At 43.0% G+C, this 18032-nt stretch overlaps 2 protein-coding genes across 8 annotated transcripts in view; one reads left to right on the top strand and one right to left on the bottom strand.

Moving 5' to 3' along the window:
* robo2 (roundabout, axon guidance receptor, homolog 2) overlaps positions 1-4645 on the bottom strand; it is a 199310-nt gene extending 194665 nt beyond the window's left edge. For all 7 annotated transcript variants that reach the window (XM_080772314.1, XM_080772316.1, XM_080772320.1 and 4 more), the window contains exon 1: positions 3925-4645. In XM_080772314.1, coding sequence (XP_080628440.1) covers positions 3925-3979 — 55 coding nt within the window. In that variant the 5' untranslated portion in view covers positions 3980-4645. The remainder of the gene's footprint in view (positions 1-3924) is intronic.
* chrna10a (cholinergic receptor, nicotinic, alpha 10a) overlaps positions 1-18032 on the top strand; it is a gene marked incomplete at both ends in the record, with an annotated part of 303976 nt that overhangs the window by 49651 nt on the left and 236293 nt on the right. The gene's annotated exons all lie outside the window — the stretch shown is intronic.

The raw sequence follows: 18032 nt of genomic DNA, 5'->3' as shown, positions 1-18032 counted from the left end.
AGGAAAGGCTGTTCAACTATCATAGGAGTTGACAGCCCCCCGTCACAAGTCAAACTGCAACATGTAAGCACGCAGTCACGCACACAGTGGGACTATGACCAGTAATCTGATGCTCTTTATGCACAAACTCTTTATTCTCATCCCATAGTTCTTCTCACCACCTGAATCCACCTGTCCTTGCTGGACATACATTTTTTATGTTAATCAAAGAGTTAAACAGTGTTCTTAAGTGTGGGCTGAGGATGTGTGCGAGTGGCCTCAGTGACAGTGATGAGAGTGCAGGAGACAGTGCTTCCTGCAGATCCCAGACGAAAGCTCATCATTAAGGCAGGCCCATGCAGCAAATGAACCTCAATTACAATAACGCTGCCTAAACGCTGCCAACTCAAGCAGAACAATCACATTTGGGAGCGACGGGCAAGACATTACAATGGCTCTTACACAATGACCTCAGTCTGCCTCATCATTATATTTTAATCTGGGCTTACTTTCCATTACAGGCCAGTACTTTTAAGACCTTTCTCATTCAATCACAACCTCAGCATTAGCCACTTTCAACCTGGTGTCTCTATTTTGGGCATGTAATATAGGTGATTTGTTTTTTATTCACAAAATTACACACAAAAACACTTGCATTCCCTTGACTCGGCAGCAATGGCCATTGACCACAGTTCCAGAGGCGGATGGACAGTGTACTCTTAGCTGGGCCACGAGGGACTTCAGGTGCTCTCATAGACATACTGGAGTTGGGCCACATTTTACCACCTCTCAACGTGTCACTGTCACCCCAAATAAATGTGATGTCACCAGCCACAGGATCAGACACAAGTATGCAGGGGTTCCTCAAAATAGCACAGGGTCAAGAGTGCAGGTCCACTATGCTATGCATGTTCTATTCCAGCTTCAAAAACAGCATGAATGAACTAGGCTTTGAAGACAACTGGACAGGGAAAACGACAGCTGCTCACTAATAAATCCAAGGAAAAATAAATACTCAATAAACCAGTTAAATATTTTCATCTTATATATGAAATTGAATTTTATGTCACATGAATTTATTTTTCATAGCTCTATTCCCTCTACTTCCCTGTTCCTGCCTGCCTAGTCTCTTTCTACCTTTCTGCGCACACACACACACACACACACACACACACACACACACACACACACACACACACACACACACACACACACACACACACACACACACACACACACACACACACACACACACACACACACACACACACACACACACACACACACACACACAGAGAGAGAGAGAGTATTAATCACTGCACACTAAACAGTGACTGACGCCATTCACAAGGCTTGGCTTTGTTGTCCATGGTGCCCAGTGAATACAACTCCAGACCTTTTTTGTCTGCCTAAGTGGACTCTTAGCAGAAGCTCCTCCCTCTCTAAGGACCCTCAGAAAGGCTGTTTGATAGGGAGTTCTGGTGGGGTGGAGAGGGAGGAAGAGGGGGAGGAAGGTGACAGGGAAATGATTGGGAGGAGAGATTCACTACTGCTCCCAGGGAGATGTGCTGCTCTCTTCCTCTGGTCGTCCAGCCATTCCATCGGCAAGTGCTTAGCAACCAGTGGGTTCAGCTCAACAGAGTGTGGGACAATGAAAAGAGGGTGACACAGAAAGAGATAAATAGACGGAGAAATGGAGATTCTAATCTCTATAAAGACAACCAGGCTTGTTGGAGCAGGAGGTTGTGAGTGACGACAGCTAAAACATAGGCCAACCAAAGCAAAATCCCAGCAACCCCTGGTTTATACTTGGTTATGTACCAAAAATGGCATCACCATTATATTTAACTCAAGACCAGGTTCACATGGATTCAGATTCCTAAATAGCCAGTATAAAATACATATACATATTCGTACAGACGTTTTGGCTCATCAGATTGCAATTTCAACGTAGATGGGCGAGTTATACTGCATATCAGATCTACAGGCTCACAATGTGTTACAATGCGATGCATTTTGAGCATGTAGATCAGTTTTTTACCGTGTGCAACACCGGTGCACAGCACAACGAAGTATAAATCACCCTAGAATTGGGTACAAAAGAAATGTCTGACAGGCATAGGAGGCCTGCAATGTCCTGCCTTCAACAACAGTAAAAAGGAGAGGCATGCATTTATTTAAGCTGTGCAAATAACACAAAGCAAATACAAGTGTGAGTCATTGCTTATGATAAAGCAAGTGTGGAAATAATGCCCCATTATGCAACCGTTTGGAAGAATTATTCTATTCATAAATGTTTGAAGTGTCCCATTTCCTCATTCCATTATTGTGATCCCTTGATTTCCTTTATTTTGTGTGTGAGGTGTGCGTGTGTGTGCGTGTGTGTGTGTGTGTGTGTGTGTGTGTGTGTCATGATTCATATTTCAGATCTATGAATTGTAAAGGCTACAGTATATGTCTTCCCTCTTCCGTTCTGCCATCACCATCCACTGATGACAGATTGCAATCCCTATCAGAATTTCTGTCACCTAGGCTCTCCAATTTTGTTGATTTATGCAAGTCATCACATTTACTCTGCAGTTTGAGGCTGTTTTAATTCCCCCATTAAACCAGCTCACTTGTAGGCGAATGATTACCAGGAAGCCTTGTAAAATCGTAAAAAAAAAAAAAAAAAGGGCTGACTTAGCACTGCAAGTTATATTGGCTGACGAGGCCTGAATGTCCACTAGATACAGAAATTAAACGGTATCAATCTCATCTGCAGTCAACCCTCATTGTCATTGCAGATTAATCAACCAAATGGGAGGTAATGAACAGGGGCAGCGCCATGGCTTATTATAGACCTCTGTACCTCTGCACTAAACCGCGGCGAGTCGGTAAACTGGCGAGTTCTCCGGTATTCTCTACATCGAAGCCGTTCCGAAAGGGGCTAGAATCTAGATTCTCCACAGGTTTCGTTTCCAGTTGTTTTTTCTGTGCTTTAATAATTGGGCTACCTCTAGCTGGTCTGATTAATTGAAGGAAAATAGATTGTTATTAATATGTAGGCCTATTATGTAATGAAGTGCTCTTTAATAGCAATAATTATATAAATACAATAACATTATAGTAAAATTATTATTATCCTACTACTATTAATGCAGTCTCAGGAATGATTTTATCTTGGCCAAATGGAGCTGTAGCCAGTTTTATAAAACTTTAAGAACTTAAATTGTCTAAATTCAGACATTATGAAAACAGGTTCACTACTTTGCCTCCAATTATATATATATTTTTTAGACTATTTCATTATGTCAATTACAGTAAAAAAAAAAAAAAAAAGTAAACACAGCATAGTATGAATGCTGCACACATGCTGGGTTTTCAGTGGTTCACTAAACAGTGGTAATAGGCTTTCTGATGCTGTTCCAGATCAAAGACTTATCATTCTAACCTATTCGAACCCTTTCACTGGTAATATAGGTTTAAAGTTGCTGCAATATATAGGCTAAACTAAATCAAATATTTGAAATTTGTCTGCAAAGAAATCCACATTCATTCAAGAAATTAGGTGCATGCAGGGCACTGCAGGCTAGCCTTGAAAAGCACCAGTTGAACAAACAATTTGCGCAAGCGAGGAAGCAATCCCAACTTAATTACAAACCACCACAGTAGGCTACAATTCTTCAGTCATCATGAAAACTACAGTAACTGAAAATGCAACGAACATTTGCGAAAATCGTCATGAATGTTTTCACAAAATAAAGCCTCGGGAGACAAACCAATTATCAACTGGCAGTGTTTGTATTGTGGACTGCACTGCACTACACTCACTGCACAAGTAGCCTATAGTTCAACAAAAATATAGCACATAATAGCAGAATAGCCCGTGTCCTTTTTCTTGACCATGAGCAGAAGAGAAAGTTTCTAAACCAAACGAGTTACGGTAGACGATAGTCAACTTACCATCAACTTGAAAATACAGTAATCCACCGACAAGGATGAACGCTAGCGGACCCATACTGGCATATTAATCCACGGCTGTCGCGCAAATCCTTGATTTGACAGGGGAAAATATGTGCTGATGACAAATCTATTCCTTCCTTCTGTTGTTGACAGTTAGATATAGGTCCTTACTGACAAATGCCAGTTTCAATGTCAAATTTTAGAGGATCCATAATATTGTATGCTACCCAGATCGAGATAGACATCCACAAACCCTGAAACCAAATCAGTTCCTGGTGATCTTTAGTAGCCTATTAACCCCCGCTTGTCCCGGGAGTTAATTCGAAATCATAGATTTTATTTCCAACGTGAGCTAAACTACAGAATAATTCGAAGTGAAGCACAAACGAGTTTATAAATTCAGTCACTGTCTGAAAAAGAAACATTTGCTTCCTTGCGCGGCTTCGGCTCCTTGAGACGTTTCTCCTGCACCTCTCAAATCTTCGCCGATACAGTCTCCACAGTTCATCCCGGCGTGGCGGTTCAGCGAAGTCAAAAAATCCCGAGATGCTCTTCTCAGAATTGTGTTTTTATTACAAAGTGAACACGTTCCCAGAAACTCCAGGCGACTCTCCTGGGCTAAAGCACTGTAAATGCACAGTCAAGGAGACGCACTACAAGTCAGAGACATGATCCTCTCCCTGTTGGTTTTCACAGCACTGCCACTATGCGCCCATGTCTATCTGCGCTCCACTCCACTCCGCTCGGCTCAGCCGCAGCCCCGACTGACACGCATTGAGAAAACCAGGAGCGAGCGGAGAGCAGAGGATAGGAGTATATCGGACATGGCAAAGAAGTGGCTCTGGGATGGGGGCCTGGGGCAGTCTGAAACAGCCAAAGTTCTGAATAAGTAGCCTCTCCCTGGACTGAAACTTTGATTAGGCTGTTTTATTAGCTGCATGCAATGCATGGCATATTATTATGCCATTCATGGAATCAATGCCATCATAGAATTCATTCCATGAATCAAAACATTTATAGCCTAGTGTAGGCTAAGCAATGCATACATACACATGGATGGTTTGGACACTGGACAGTATACTGGCCTATGTAAATGCACATTAATGCAATCAACATGTCAGAAATCATATTTCTGAATTATTGATCTCTCAGCCTCAGGTATAGGAATCAATGGCGGATTGACAACTTGACATGCAGGCATTAGGCTTCGGAGGCAGAGAGCCAAGTGGCATTACTAACTGCACATGAATTGTATTGTATAATGACAATTGAGTCAATTGTATATGGCATGCTCAAGTCTAACGCAAAAAAACGTAAATACCCCATCATGCACCTGTAACAGGACATTGCAGGATTTTACCACACACTTTGACACTAACTCTGGGGGAGCCCGGGTTTGAACTGGGAACCTTGAGAGGTTCAGGGCCGGATCTACCATATGGGTACTTTGGGCACGTTCCCAGGGGCCCTTGGGTACCAGGGGCCCCTAAAAAAATGAATATATATATATATATATATATATATATATATATATATATATATATATATATATATATATATATATATATATATATAATTATTATTTTTGCTTTACAGAAGATTTCCCTGCTAATAAATGGTGTCTAAAAAGATTAGTGTTTTATTGTTGGTGAGAAGGCAGCTGAAAAGTGCAATTATGTGTAAAGCAGCAACAATGCACTAGATTGGCTGTTGTTCAAGGTGGTTGGGCCCACTGGGCTGTGTGAGGTTAGGTGGAGAGGTGACCGTGATTCTGGTGTAATAAAAGACGTACGTCCGCCATCCAGCATTGCTTTGTTTTCATTCTACATGCATAGCGCGTCAGGTGGCTCGACAAATAAAAACACTGAAATACCCCATTTGCTTACTATGTGGGTCAAATAAAAAAGAATGTGTTTGTTACTGCCTGGCTGTCACTCTGGAGCGGGGTAGGCTACCGGGAATAGGCCAATATAACGGCATAAAACCACCCCAAAACAGACAAAATTGTGTGTGCGCGCATGATTTACGCGTGCATGTGAAGGGGGACCCTTCGAGCTTCAGTGCCCTGGGGTCCTCAGAGGTGTTAATCCGGCCCTGTTGCGGTTGCCATCCGGTCACTCTACCCCTGAGCCACTGCCGCCAATCCAGGCTGCATCCCCGGTGACTGAACAGAACGCGTATACATTCTGGGCTCATTTCTGATGTTATGCTGTCGCGGTTACAATAAGAGAAGAGAATGCATTGGGCGTCTATGGGCTTGCGCGAGTAAGAACCACGTGACCAGGCTGTTTTCTGCCCCCTCAATGTCGTAACTCGTATTACTATATGGCTCTGGAGCCACTGCGTGGGATGAAAACGCAGAGGGGAAGGGCTGGAAGCGAGTGACGTATGGGGACCAGAAAGCACAGGCGGGAACGCCAGTTTTAATCATAGAGTAATAAAAGGATAGAGATGAACTGGAGAGTTAGCCTCCCCCCCCCCCCCCCCCCCACCCCCAAGTGGAAGTTGCTCAGTGGCGTTTTGAAGCACCCGGAAGACTGCCGCTTACGCACGTGACTTCATGAATGAACGTCCGTCCACCTCCATGAAAGTGCTGCAATTCCACATTTCACCAGTAGGTAGACGGCAGCTTCAACATTGGATAGCCTTACTGGGGGCTTGATAGAGACTGAACCAGAGCGATAGCCCCACCCCCCCGCTATTCATTTTGATGGAAGTTGCTCAGTGGCGTTTTGAAGCACCCGGAAGACTGCCAGAAGTACAATTATAACTCAAAAACTCAATAAAGACAAATCTGTTTTGAGGACAAACATTAGCACCCGTTTCCACATGTTGTAAGATGATAAGAGCGCCCCTCACTTCACACGGGTGTGATTTTTAGTCTTGACTCCTATACTAAATAAAAATGAAATAAACTGGAAAAAGAGGAAATGCACACACACACACACACACACACACACACACACACACACACACACACACAATGATGCTCATTAATTAGGCATGTAGATGAAACACCTACAGGTTTAACATATTGACTGGTCGGAGGAAGCTAATAGGTTAAGACAAGTAAGTGTCCATTCTTGCACTGCCTCAGAATACTGGATGGTGAAGTGCTGTTCCTGTCCATACTTCTATCCAAAGCCTGTTATACTGATGAGCTATGAGCTCCCCCTACTGGTCACAGTCCCTGGTCAACTATATGCTACCTGAGTGGCAAGTGCAGAAAAAAGCAGGCTCTTCCCTGCTGCATACGTTTACACCCTTAAACACCTAAAAGACTCTTGTCATTAGAAATAACTTCACAATGACACGCTCTTTAAAAAGTATTCTTACAGCTTTTGTAAGAAGTGATGTTTTCCATATAACAGGCATTTTCATTAGCCAATTTAGCCTACTATCTGTGATAATTCATATACATTTCTGATCACAGACATTCTAGGGCTAAGCAGGATAATGTGTTAATATATTAAATAATCAGTTTTCTGTTTTTAGTTTTTGTGTTTTTAAGATTTTCTTCTTTTTGGCTTTTGCCTTTATTGATAGGGTAAATAATTAGGCTCTCAGATAAAATATACCAAACCTAAATCTGCAAATTATAAGAATAATTTCAAATAAAGAGAACAAATCTAAACCAACACACAAAGGTCTATAGAGGATTCAAATTTAACAAGTTGGTACAGATTACTGTTCCCTTTGAACCTGAGCAAACAGCACACGAGCAGCAACATGGCCTGTACAGATTGAATGTCCCCTTTTATATCTTTTACATCAAAGAAAACCATAGAAGAAAGATCATACAACAAAATCACACACGGTATTTGCCCTGAAGCCGTTTTCGAAAACCATACCCTCCCAATAAAAAAAACAGCACCCAACACCATGACATGCCCTGCTTTGGGTGAGGGAACCACTTCTATTGCCTTTAGCTTCAAGTGCCTGTGTTTTTTCATCTTTGTTTGTTTGTCAAGCCACATGTTACAACTTGCCCTATAAAGTCCATACTGGCAACTGGCGACATGTTGTACGTTTGCTAGTTTGCTCCCATTGCCGGCTGTGCTGTCAGCTGGCCAGACACAGTGATTTGTCTTCATATTTTAATATGTTTGTGAGCTGCATGCAAATGCTTGGCTTTCGCACTGCCTCCATTCTGTCCTAGATTCTACCAAAGGCACACTAACAAAACCACACACACACACACACACACACACACACACACACACACACACACACACACACACACACACACACACACACACACACACACACACACACACACACACACACACACACACACACACACACACACACACACACACACACACACACACACACACACACACGCACACGCACACGCTCTCACACACACAAACACACAGGCAAACAGGAATTTATTGTGTCATCAGTGTTTCTGAAGGATCACGGAGACCATATGAAAAAAGGTCATTTAGTGAGAAGAGCATGCCACGCTCTTCAAACATAAATAATGAAGTATAATGGCTTAATTTAATTCATGCTCAGTCCAATGTTTCTTTTGAGGAGAAGTACCATTTTACCCTGGCATTCTAACCATCGTCTGAAAGTGGATTTATTTTAATTAAAAGGGAGGTGATGTTTACTCTGAGCCAGACATATAACATATAAATTAGATAATGACGCAAAGGCAGGAATTGAGAGCTTATGGGAACTCTAATATGAGCTCATCCTTCATTCCAGTAAAAGATGGAGGAACACCTTTAAGACAACACTAATAATATCACTTGAGTTGACTATAAACTAGACTATTTTCAGGGTTGAAGATGTAGCTGAAAACCATTATAACTCTACAATGACAACCCCACTGCTCGCACATGCTGAAATGGATAGTTTGCTTTAACCTAAACAAATCATGCCCCGATTACTGTCAGCTTTTTGTGCAATTATGTGTCTTTAATTAAATAAAAACTGATAATCAATCAAACAATATCCCTAGACCATCTGCTCACCACTGGAGGGATACTGGGCACATCCATTCATTACGATGGTTGTTTGAATTGATTGATTCATGACTGTCTACATCTGGTCAAGTTGATTCTCAAAGTCCTCTGGCATTAGCCATGACATCAGCTTCAATGATAAAAGGATAGTTAATTTAACATTTACCAATTCAAGAGATTATACTGTCAAATCCTCAGTGTTCATTTATGCAGCTCTGAGAGTGTTCAAATGAAACCAAATGGACCTTACATTTTGTACACATTTTGAATTAAACTAACATTCAGGATTATACTGTGTACCAACCAGTCTAGACTCTGTGCCGTTCCTCTAGGTCCTAGAGGAACGGCACCACCATAGAATAGTTTTGCATCATGAATCCCTCTTTCAACGACGGAGTCCTACACATACTAGGGTTGTCCCGATCGGATCGGGTGATTGGAAATCAGGGCCGATCACGTTATTTTCAAATGATCGGAATCGGATCGAGAGCCAAAAAACGTGATCGGGACACCTAGTATCAATATTATATCCATATCATGATATTAGACTGGAAATTGCCTGTGCTTTTGGATATTGTACTATTGTGATATGACGTGTTCTAAAATATAAATATCGGATCGGGAAAAATCGGCATCGGCAGATGCTCAAAATCGAATGAACGGAATCTGATTGGGAGCAAAAAAACGTGATTGGGACATCCCTAGTACATACCCATTCATTAAACTGTCATCTAATTATTGCTATTAATAATTAAGTATATATGTTATTTTATAATTGAGCAGTACAGTGGAGTGTGTGTGAGATATATGTGTATTTGTTTTGGGGGGAGTCTGCAAATTATAGGGGGTCTCCAAGTCGAGAGTGTTATCTCCGAAACAATCAGGAGTGTACAGCAACAGCAAACCACAGGGGTGCGGGGGTGTGGTTGGAGGACGTCCAATCTTGTGACAATGCATGCTGCATTCTAATTGCATATAACCAAGGGCACATTTCAAATGCAAGCCATGAAGCAAATGCGTACGATGAAAACAAAATAGTATTCAGGGAAAATCTGCTTGTCCTGCGAGTGCGACGGAGGAGATGGGGGAGTGCGCCTTTGGGGGGCAGAGAGAGGAAAGTGTTTTTAATTGTGTGCCAGGTCAGAGGTTCAGGTAGCAACATCACTCACGATCAGATCAGAGTGGTATTTGGGGAGCTCTTAGCTGGACATCTTTCATGGCTGAGTATCCTGTTACTGGGTTTTGGCCTCTATGTGGGGATGATTAGGAGCTGGAGGTATGGGTGTGTAGAGGGGGGAGTGGGGGTTTTGGGGTGTGGGGTGTGGAGGGGTGATTAATGTAGATGTCAGTAGCTGCCCTCCCCTCCTCTGGTCCCCACCCCCCCCCAAGCATCCGTAATGACACCTGGGGATGGTCAGAATGGGTCTACCTGAAACCCTGGCTCCCTCAGCAGGGCATGATTCTTCCCCATGATCCTCCTCTGTCAGCAGTCCTGTCACTGGGCCTGGATCAGACCCTTATTAATGGGCCTCTATGTCACCCATTGGATATTAAGCTATATGCTCTCCTCGTGCTACTCCCGGCAATAACACTTAAGCATGTGCAGGAGCACCATTGTACACGCAATATACAGAGTCGTATACAAAATATGCGTGCACTGCACACATGTGCACATAGTTCAAACACAAATCATGATATGCGCATGGAAATATTATTTCCTCATCTAACAGATTGTACCGATTCCCGTGCAGCATGTAAAAGGATCAATAGATCTGTTTGATTTTTCAGTCAACTCTCACCTTCATTCTTCTGCAACACACCAAACAAAATGATGCTGAAAAAGCACCTCTGCTGATGATGAATCGTTAAGCGTAACAAACAATAGATTATATCAATACTGTTAAGGGTGTTTGTGTGTAAGAGCTCATTGTAGCTATACTGTCCAGTTTACCGTACCATACACACACGTTGTTCTCTTATTGTTCTCTTATGGACCACGCACACACAGACACAGACACAGACACAGACACACACACACACACACACACACACACACACACGCACGCACACAGGCAGGCAGACTGAGAGAGAAGCACTGTATGGAGGACATGACATCTGAGCTCAGTGCGGACAGAGGATTCTATCAGCAGGACATGAACTCTGCATGTAATGCATCACCCCCACTTCCTCTGCTCTCACTGGAGGGTTGAAGAGTGAGGTTGGAGGCAACCTATCAAATGTTACAATCGGGCATTGGTGTGTGTACCCGTTTGTCACATCATGCAAGTACCTGTCCCTCTGCTTTAGGTTTAATGTGTTATCAAACTGTCCCTCTGCTTTAGGTTTAATGTGTTATCAAACTGTCCCTCTGCTTTAGGTTTAATGTGTTATCAAACTGTCCCTCTGCTTTAGGTTTAATGTGTTATCAAACTGTATAATTGTGCTCGCAAAGGACATACAGTACAGCCGCTATATGAAGCAAAGGCACAGAAACATTGCAAAGCGTATTCATACAGATTGTATAGAATATCTTGGAAGAACTAGAACCACAAATAATTCAGTGGCTGTATTATAGAGGAGATTCCCACATCACCCTGAATAATAATGAAATTATTGTTCTTGTTCCCACCATACCCAAGCTGTATAAAGAAAGGCCTATATGGGGAGACCATACTATAGCGCATAGTATAGCATAGCCTACAGTATACGACAAGGGATTCGCTCATAATTCCGACATAATTCCGACAACGTGGCTTTGCGTGCGGTTAGAGTTAGGGACAGGGTAAGTAATGTGCAGTCGGAATAATGACGCTGACCCATATGACAGACAGAACAGTACTGTATGTACTGTAAGTATGATCATTGTGCAGTCTATGCGTCATTGAGAAAAATATCAACAAGGAGCTGCATGCAAATGCAGCTCATATTTTGTCATTTGCTCATAGAATTGAACCCATTTGGTTTCACTGCATTTATATGCCCAAAGTGCAACATCAGTGCCATGTTCTTTTCCTCATGGAACTCTTGGATCCTTTTATCATTTCCCATTCTTTTCATATTAATTTGTTCAGAAGTCATGATGAGTCAAAGCCTGCAGACAGCTTAGAAGCATATGCCTCGGAGACAAACTCAACAAATATTGGGGGATGTGTCTTGATTTATGACCTCCACTGTGCAGGTTGAATGGCCCGGAGGGTGCAATGTCTTGTCTGGCTGCGAGTAAGGGGAAACCGAGTTCACTCCAATCATGATAAAAGAATATTCTACACTATAATGCAACATCGGATATAGTGGAGTTCAGCCTGGGTGTGACAGATATGTCAGGTTGAATATCCTGAAGAGTTTTCTGATCTTTAAAGAAATGTATCAGACACTGACGTTCAGCGGTTGTCTTTTAGACAATATGACATCTGAGTTGCTCGTCAGTCTCAATGGGGAGCAGACATTCCTTTGCTGACTGTCTGGAAGTCTTATTGCACGTAACTCCCTCTTCCAAAAATAAATCTGGGCTTCCCGTACTGTGTCAATGGAAAACCCAGGCATGGCGGAGCTGTTCTACACCTGCATGTATGGACCAGGCAAAGGAGGAGGCTGAGCTTTATTACCTCTGGCTGCTGTAATTACTGAGGTAATAATTCACACCTGAGCTCAGAGGAAATTCCCAAAGAAGGCTAGAGCATCTGTCCACAGGTATCTTGAGAGCATCTTCCATAAAAGATTATGTTGAAACCAGTGTGCTGTGTAGTGAGCTCAATGATGCCATTATAAATGGAAAACTAACTATTCATACATGGGCTCATCTTAAAATCGTTTCATATAAGCTGTCTCGGCGTTATTGTCATGGAGGTGTCTCTGTATCGTTTGCAACAGTCAGTCACTCATATATGATATAATCAGTTTCTAGCAAAAATGTAACTAATTCAGTAGCAGTAACATTAGCGTTTTCTCTCAGTCAGTTGATTCTTAATATCCATATGAGTGAAACGGCCAGGGTGACATTTTCAAAAACAGTTCCTATATGAGGCGATCTAAAATCCCCCTATGGTGATTATAATGCAAATAAAAAGTACACAAACCTGTGGATTTGCGCCCTCTACTGATATTGACGTCAGACTTCGGTGCTCTATACTCAGATGTAACTTTCAGGGTTTTTTTAACCATTTTTTTGGTCAAAAAATTGTCAAAAATAGAGGGTATGCACGTGACATCATCATCATACCCGGAATTTATGCAGGAATGTCTACTGAGTGTATTAGACGACGAAACGACGATTGTATTAAACGACGAAACAACGTTGAACTCACTTTGCCACACGATTCGTCACTCGATTTTCCACTCACTTTATATGCGCATAACCTCTATACATTACAAATTATGCTTAAAATTACTTAACGCTAACACCTATTGAGCCTTGTCCAGGTGTTCATTGTGTTCCACACACCCAATACATCACAGGTAATATCCTGCATGACTGATCATTGTAAAAACAGGTTCACTAAATTACATCAGCTACATTTAGGGGCAGGGAATCCAAAATAAATCTATCTCCTTCCTCTATCGTCTCTTTTCCATGTCAACCTCTCTTCTCCCTCCCACTCATATTCTCCAACCAGCGGCAGCCTTGCTTTTTCTTCCACCCGGTTCCTGTCCTCTCTGGAATTCCCCTGCCTAGATGCAGAGCAGCCTGCGCGTTAGTGTCCTGAGAGCTGTAGCTCATTAGCCAGGCTGCTTTGCCCGAAAAAAGTCTGTTAATCTCACTGCGTGGAAACTTGTCTCGTCTGCCACCCCAACCCCCATTGAGTCGGGGAAGACCTAGATAACAGGGTGCTAGCTGTTGTCATGACAGGACAGGGTAAACAGTTCAGCCCACTGAGTGATGGGCAGCCGGTACTAATGAGTGAGGAGTGAATACTGCTCTGATGAGTCAGAGTGTAGGGGGGGGGGATGAGAGGGAAAGGGAGGACAACAGCTTCTCAAGCATCTCTCCAGCCCCTTTCCTTATCGCTCCGCACATTGGCCTTCTACTCAAATCCTCCTCCTCAGACCCAGAGCCACAGACATCATTAGCAGGACTCTTGGCATGTTACGCAGCCCCACAGATAGTCTCGGGCCTGCTCAGCTGCCCAAGTGCAGGCTTCAGGTTTGGTGGGGGAAACCAAAAGACTTTCAGGCCATTGTCTTTATTAATAAACCTATATCCTATATACTTGGTTACCCCCTGGGGAATTTGAGTACCCATCGGGGTCTATACTAGGCCCCCTCACATGAAATATCTGTGCCAAAAATAGCAATCTACTGTACACACTCGCAACACGTCACAGCGTAACATGTTGGTAGCTTGTCGATTGGCTTATACACTGTAGTTGAGCCAAGAATAGGGTTGATAAGAGTTCATGTGATTAAAAATGCCAGCAGTCGTTATAATCAGGCAGCTACAGTACAATCAAGCAATCCACACAGTCAATAAACAGCATTTTAGGGAACTCAGTCATAAAACGTCTTTGCAGTCCTCAAAGGAAGTGGAAGGAGACGGAGATATAGATAAGAAGAAAGTAATCAGTACACACAGAGCAGCCATTTTACCATGCAATCAAGAGGAGTCAGACTTCACCATATCATTCCTGTGTAATTACAGTAACAAGTGGTTTAATTGTTGACTAATTAAAGGTTTATGATGGAGGGTTGGAATATAGTGACTTCTTCTGGCTGTAATCCTGCAAAGTTCCAGTTTGTTCATTAGTTGGAAAACAAAACATAAAGCTGTTGTGGCCATTGAGATTTTAGGAGCTAGACAGCTACAGGCAGCTAATACATGGCTTCTTGTAATAAGCAGAAGGCACCGTTGTGGCTTGGCACTAAGGTTTAAGGTTCAAGTTTTATTTTTTATTGTTGCATGATCTTGTGTATTGGGGATCTTGGGTACAAGATCAAAATTAAGGTGTTTTTGTTCCTCAACAGTATACCCATAGTCAATATGGACCGGAAGTAGGCAGAAATGCACTGGACTCAGGCAACAGCCCAGCTTTAATGATCTTAAATCCCTGTATTTTAAATTGTTTTGTAGTAATAGTACAACATAAACATTAAAGAGACTTTAGTTGTTACTGTACAATACTTTAAAACAGTTGTCATGTTGCACACATGCTTAAAATAGCTAGCTCTTGTTTGCGCACCCTCCGGTTTCTGCCCCTCTATATCGTAACTCTATTAGATGGCTCTGGCAACAAGGTCGGCGCGGGGTTAAGCAACCAACCACCAAAAACCAGCCAAGCAACTGTGAGGAAAAAAACAATTCAAGTTTGGCTGTATATAAGCGGACTTGGCAACCCACTCATCAGTAGGACTACCGGTGTCAGTCTGGTCGTTAAGTTTCATAGGCATTCTATGACCAGCTTAGCAGCTGGTAAAAAAACCCACATGTTGAAGAGGTCTGCTGTGATTTATGAATACCAGTACGTATGAGTTGGATTTCAAGAACATAACATACGTGAGCTAAATGGCTGTTTTCCTCAGAATGCGTGCTTCATTACCCTCTCAACTGCACTTTATTCCTGAATGGAGCCCTGAAATAAAAATAGTTTTATTTCAACACAAGCATTATTTTATATTTTTATAGAGGGACAGACAGTAGGCTGACAGGAAATGGGGGAGAGAGATGTAGGAGTGACATGCAGTAAAGGCCGTCGGGATCGGGAGTCGAACGCGCGGCACACTGCCAGACTTGGACTACTGGTCAAGGTGCCTGGACCGCTGAGCCATGGCACAGGCCCAACACAAGCATCTTTGCCCTCTCTACTTTCCACTGTAGAATCATGACTGAAATCATGACTGAGAAAACAATATTCTACCTCAAGTACGTACGTTAGATTGTCTGTTACTCAACTCTAGTCAGTCAATGATCTAACTCTCCAAACTGGAATCACAAAATGTTTGTCAGCTGTTTTTTTTTTTTTTTTTTTTTTAGAAAACAGATTACAAATACTGATCTCTCAGTCTCAGGCCACAAATACAAATTAAATTCTAAAATGTTGTAGTATTCTCCATTAAATAGACAACCACTCCACTGCATGATATTGACAAAACCAAGAGATGGGAATGCGTAGTGGAGGTTAAAGTGTAATTGTCCCCCCCCCCACCCTAAAATGGAATGAGATTTAGAGCCTCGGGTCAGAGTCAATCCCAAAGGATGCATCAGGGCACCCTGGCTCCACGCCAGACTACAGCTACGGTGACCCCTTTGGGAAAAACAACTGTCTGGTCTCTAGGGACCCCCAGGCACCCTTAACCTCCATAACTGTCCAATATTATCCATCTGAGGCCAGTGGATGAGGCGACAGACAAAGCTACACATATAGACACTTACTGGCTACAAATTACTTTAAGCCCATTTCCCAAAGGGAATCCACAACATTGCTGGATGAAAAATAGCCGGCATATAGGCTTGTATATCCACCCCAACCCGTACCCCCTGCCCACACACACACACACACACACACACACACACACACACACACACACACACACACACACACACACACACACACACACACACACACACACACACACACACACACACACACACACACACACACACACACACACACACACACACACACACACACACACACACACACACACACACACACACACACACACACACACACACACACACACGCGCAGCCAGGCATGCAAAACAACACATACACACTTCAAACAACACATACTATTCCAATGCATGTTTTAATGCACATTCCTGAGGCGGAAACAGAGTATATAATATAGTGGACAAATGACGAGAGAAGGGGAGAAGATGACTGCGTCACAGCTGAATCACTCAGACTGGACTCTGTTCAGACCACTATCCTGATCATGAATGAACGGAGGCATGTACAGTAAGTAGATTCCACAGTGAGCAAATGTCCACATCAACTTCTAACCTGTGACCCCTCTCTCTCTGTTTTCTAACTGACTCTCACAAATCACCCCACCCCCTTGAATGGATGAATTACACCGACAGTATGGATTGCCATTGTCTCCCTCATGCTCTAATGAAGCTGGGCTTTGCACCCCTGACATTTCCATCCCTCTGGGCCTTGCTGTGCCCGGCCACAGCCTCACACCCTCCGGTGCTGGCCTTGCTTGCTTCACACTCTAATTGCTGCCTCATAAGCAAGCGCCACAGCAACAAATCCAGTTAACGACAGGGGAATATTGATCCCGGTTCAGGCAAGCAGAACCCCCTGTCCCTGTATGGGAGGAAGGGTGAGCAGGGGTGTGGCAGCTTTTAAAACCTCAGGGACAACCTGCACCAAATAAAGAGCAGGTCTCTGTGACAAAATAAAAACCAAAAGAAGGTCAGAGTGAAACAATTACTGCGTGGTGGGAATGACCCCAACTGTAGGGAAACAATAGGCTGCAGGTTGGTGGTGGAGGTGTGCAGGGGTGGGGGGAGAAGGAGGCCCTCATTACAGAGCCAGAACAGGAGAGACCTGCTCAATTTGCTCCATTAATGAGCGCTGAAGAAGCACTTTCACGCCGTCCCAGCAGAGCCATTACGGGCCGAGTTGGAGCACTGGGGAAGTCAGACGTAGCACCATGCCACAAATACTGCCTGCAACACTGGAACATTAAGGCAAATGGACCTGAAAGCCATGAATACACAAAGGCTGTTCAAATAGACAGCTTGTAAATCCATCCATGCTGTCATCAATCCAAAGAGGTTGTATTGATAGCTTAAATACGTTACGCTTAGATGGCACTTTAATCACAACTTCTTGTTATTCATGGCTTAACAGCCATGCATATGTTATAATAAATAAAGTTGGTTTATAACAAGTGTGCCAGCACATATTGCAAAGTTGGAAAATGTACAGTATGCAGAAATATGCCTGCCTAATTGGCAGTGGAAGCAAGAAGCATATTATGTAAACCTCTCATTTGCACACCAAAAAAGCACAAGGAAAAAAGTAATGCTCCATTTTCATCTATTTTATTAGCACTGCCGAGCTTACATTTTGAACACAATGTGATAGAATGAGGCCAAACAAGCGAAAGCTAAGAGAAAGCCTTTTTGCTGAAGCCCCACATTCATCCATCAAAGTCAAACAGCCCTATAAAGTTACACACTCAGAC

The sequence above is a fragment of the Protomyctophum bolini genome, assembly GCF_963924005.1.
Source record: "Protomyctophum bolini genome assembly, chromosome: 9".
NCBI classification, from domain to species: domain Eukaryota; kingdom Metazoa; phylum Chordata; class Actinopteri; order Myctophiformes; family Myctophidae; genus Protomyctophum; species Protomyctophum bolini.
This window is presented reverse-complemented; position numbering and strand designations above follow the sequence as displayed.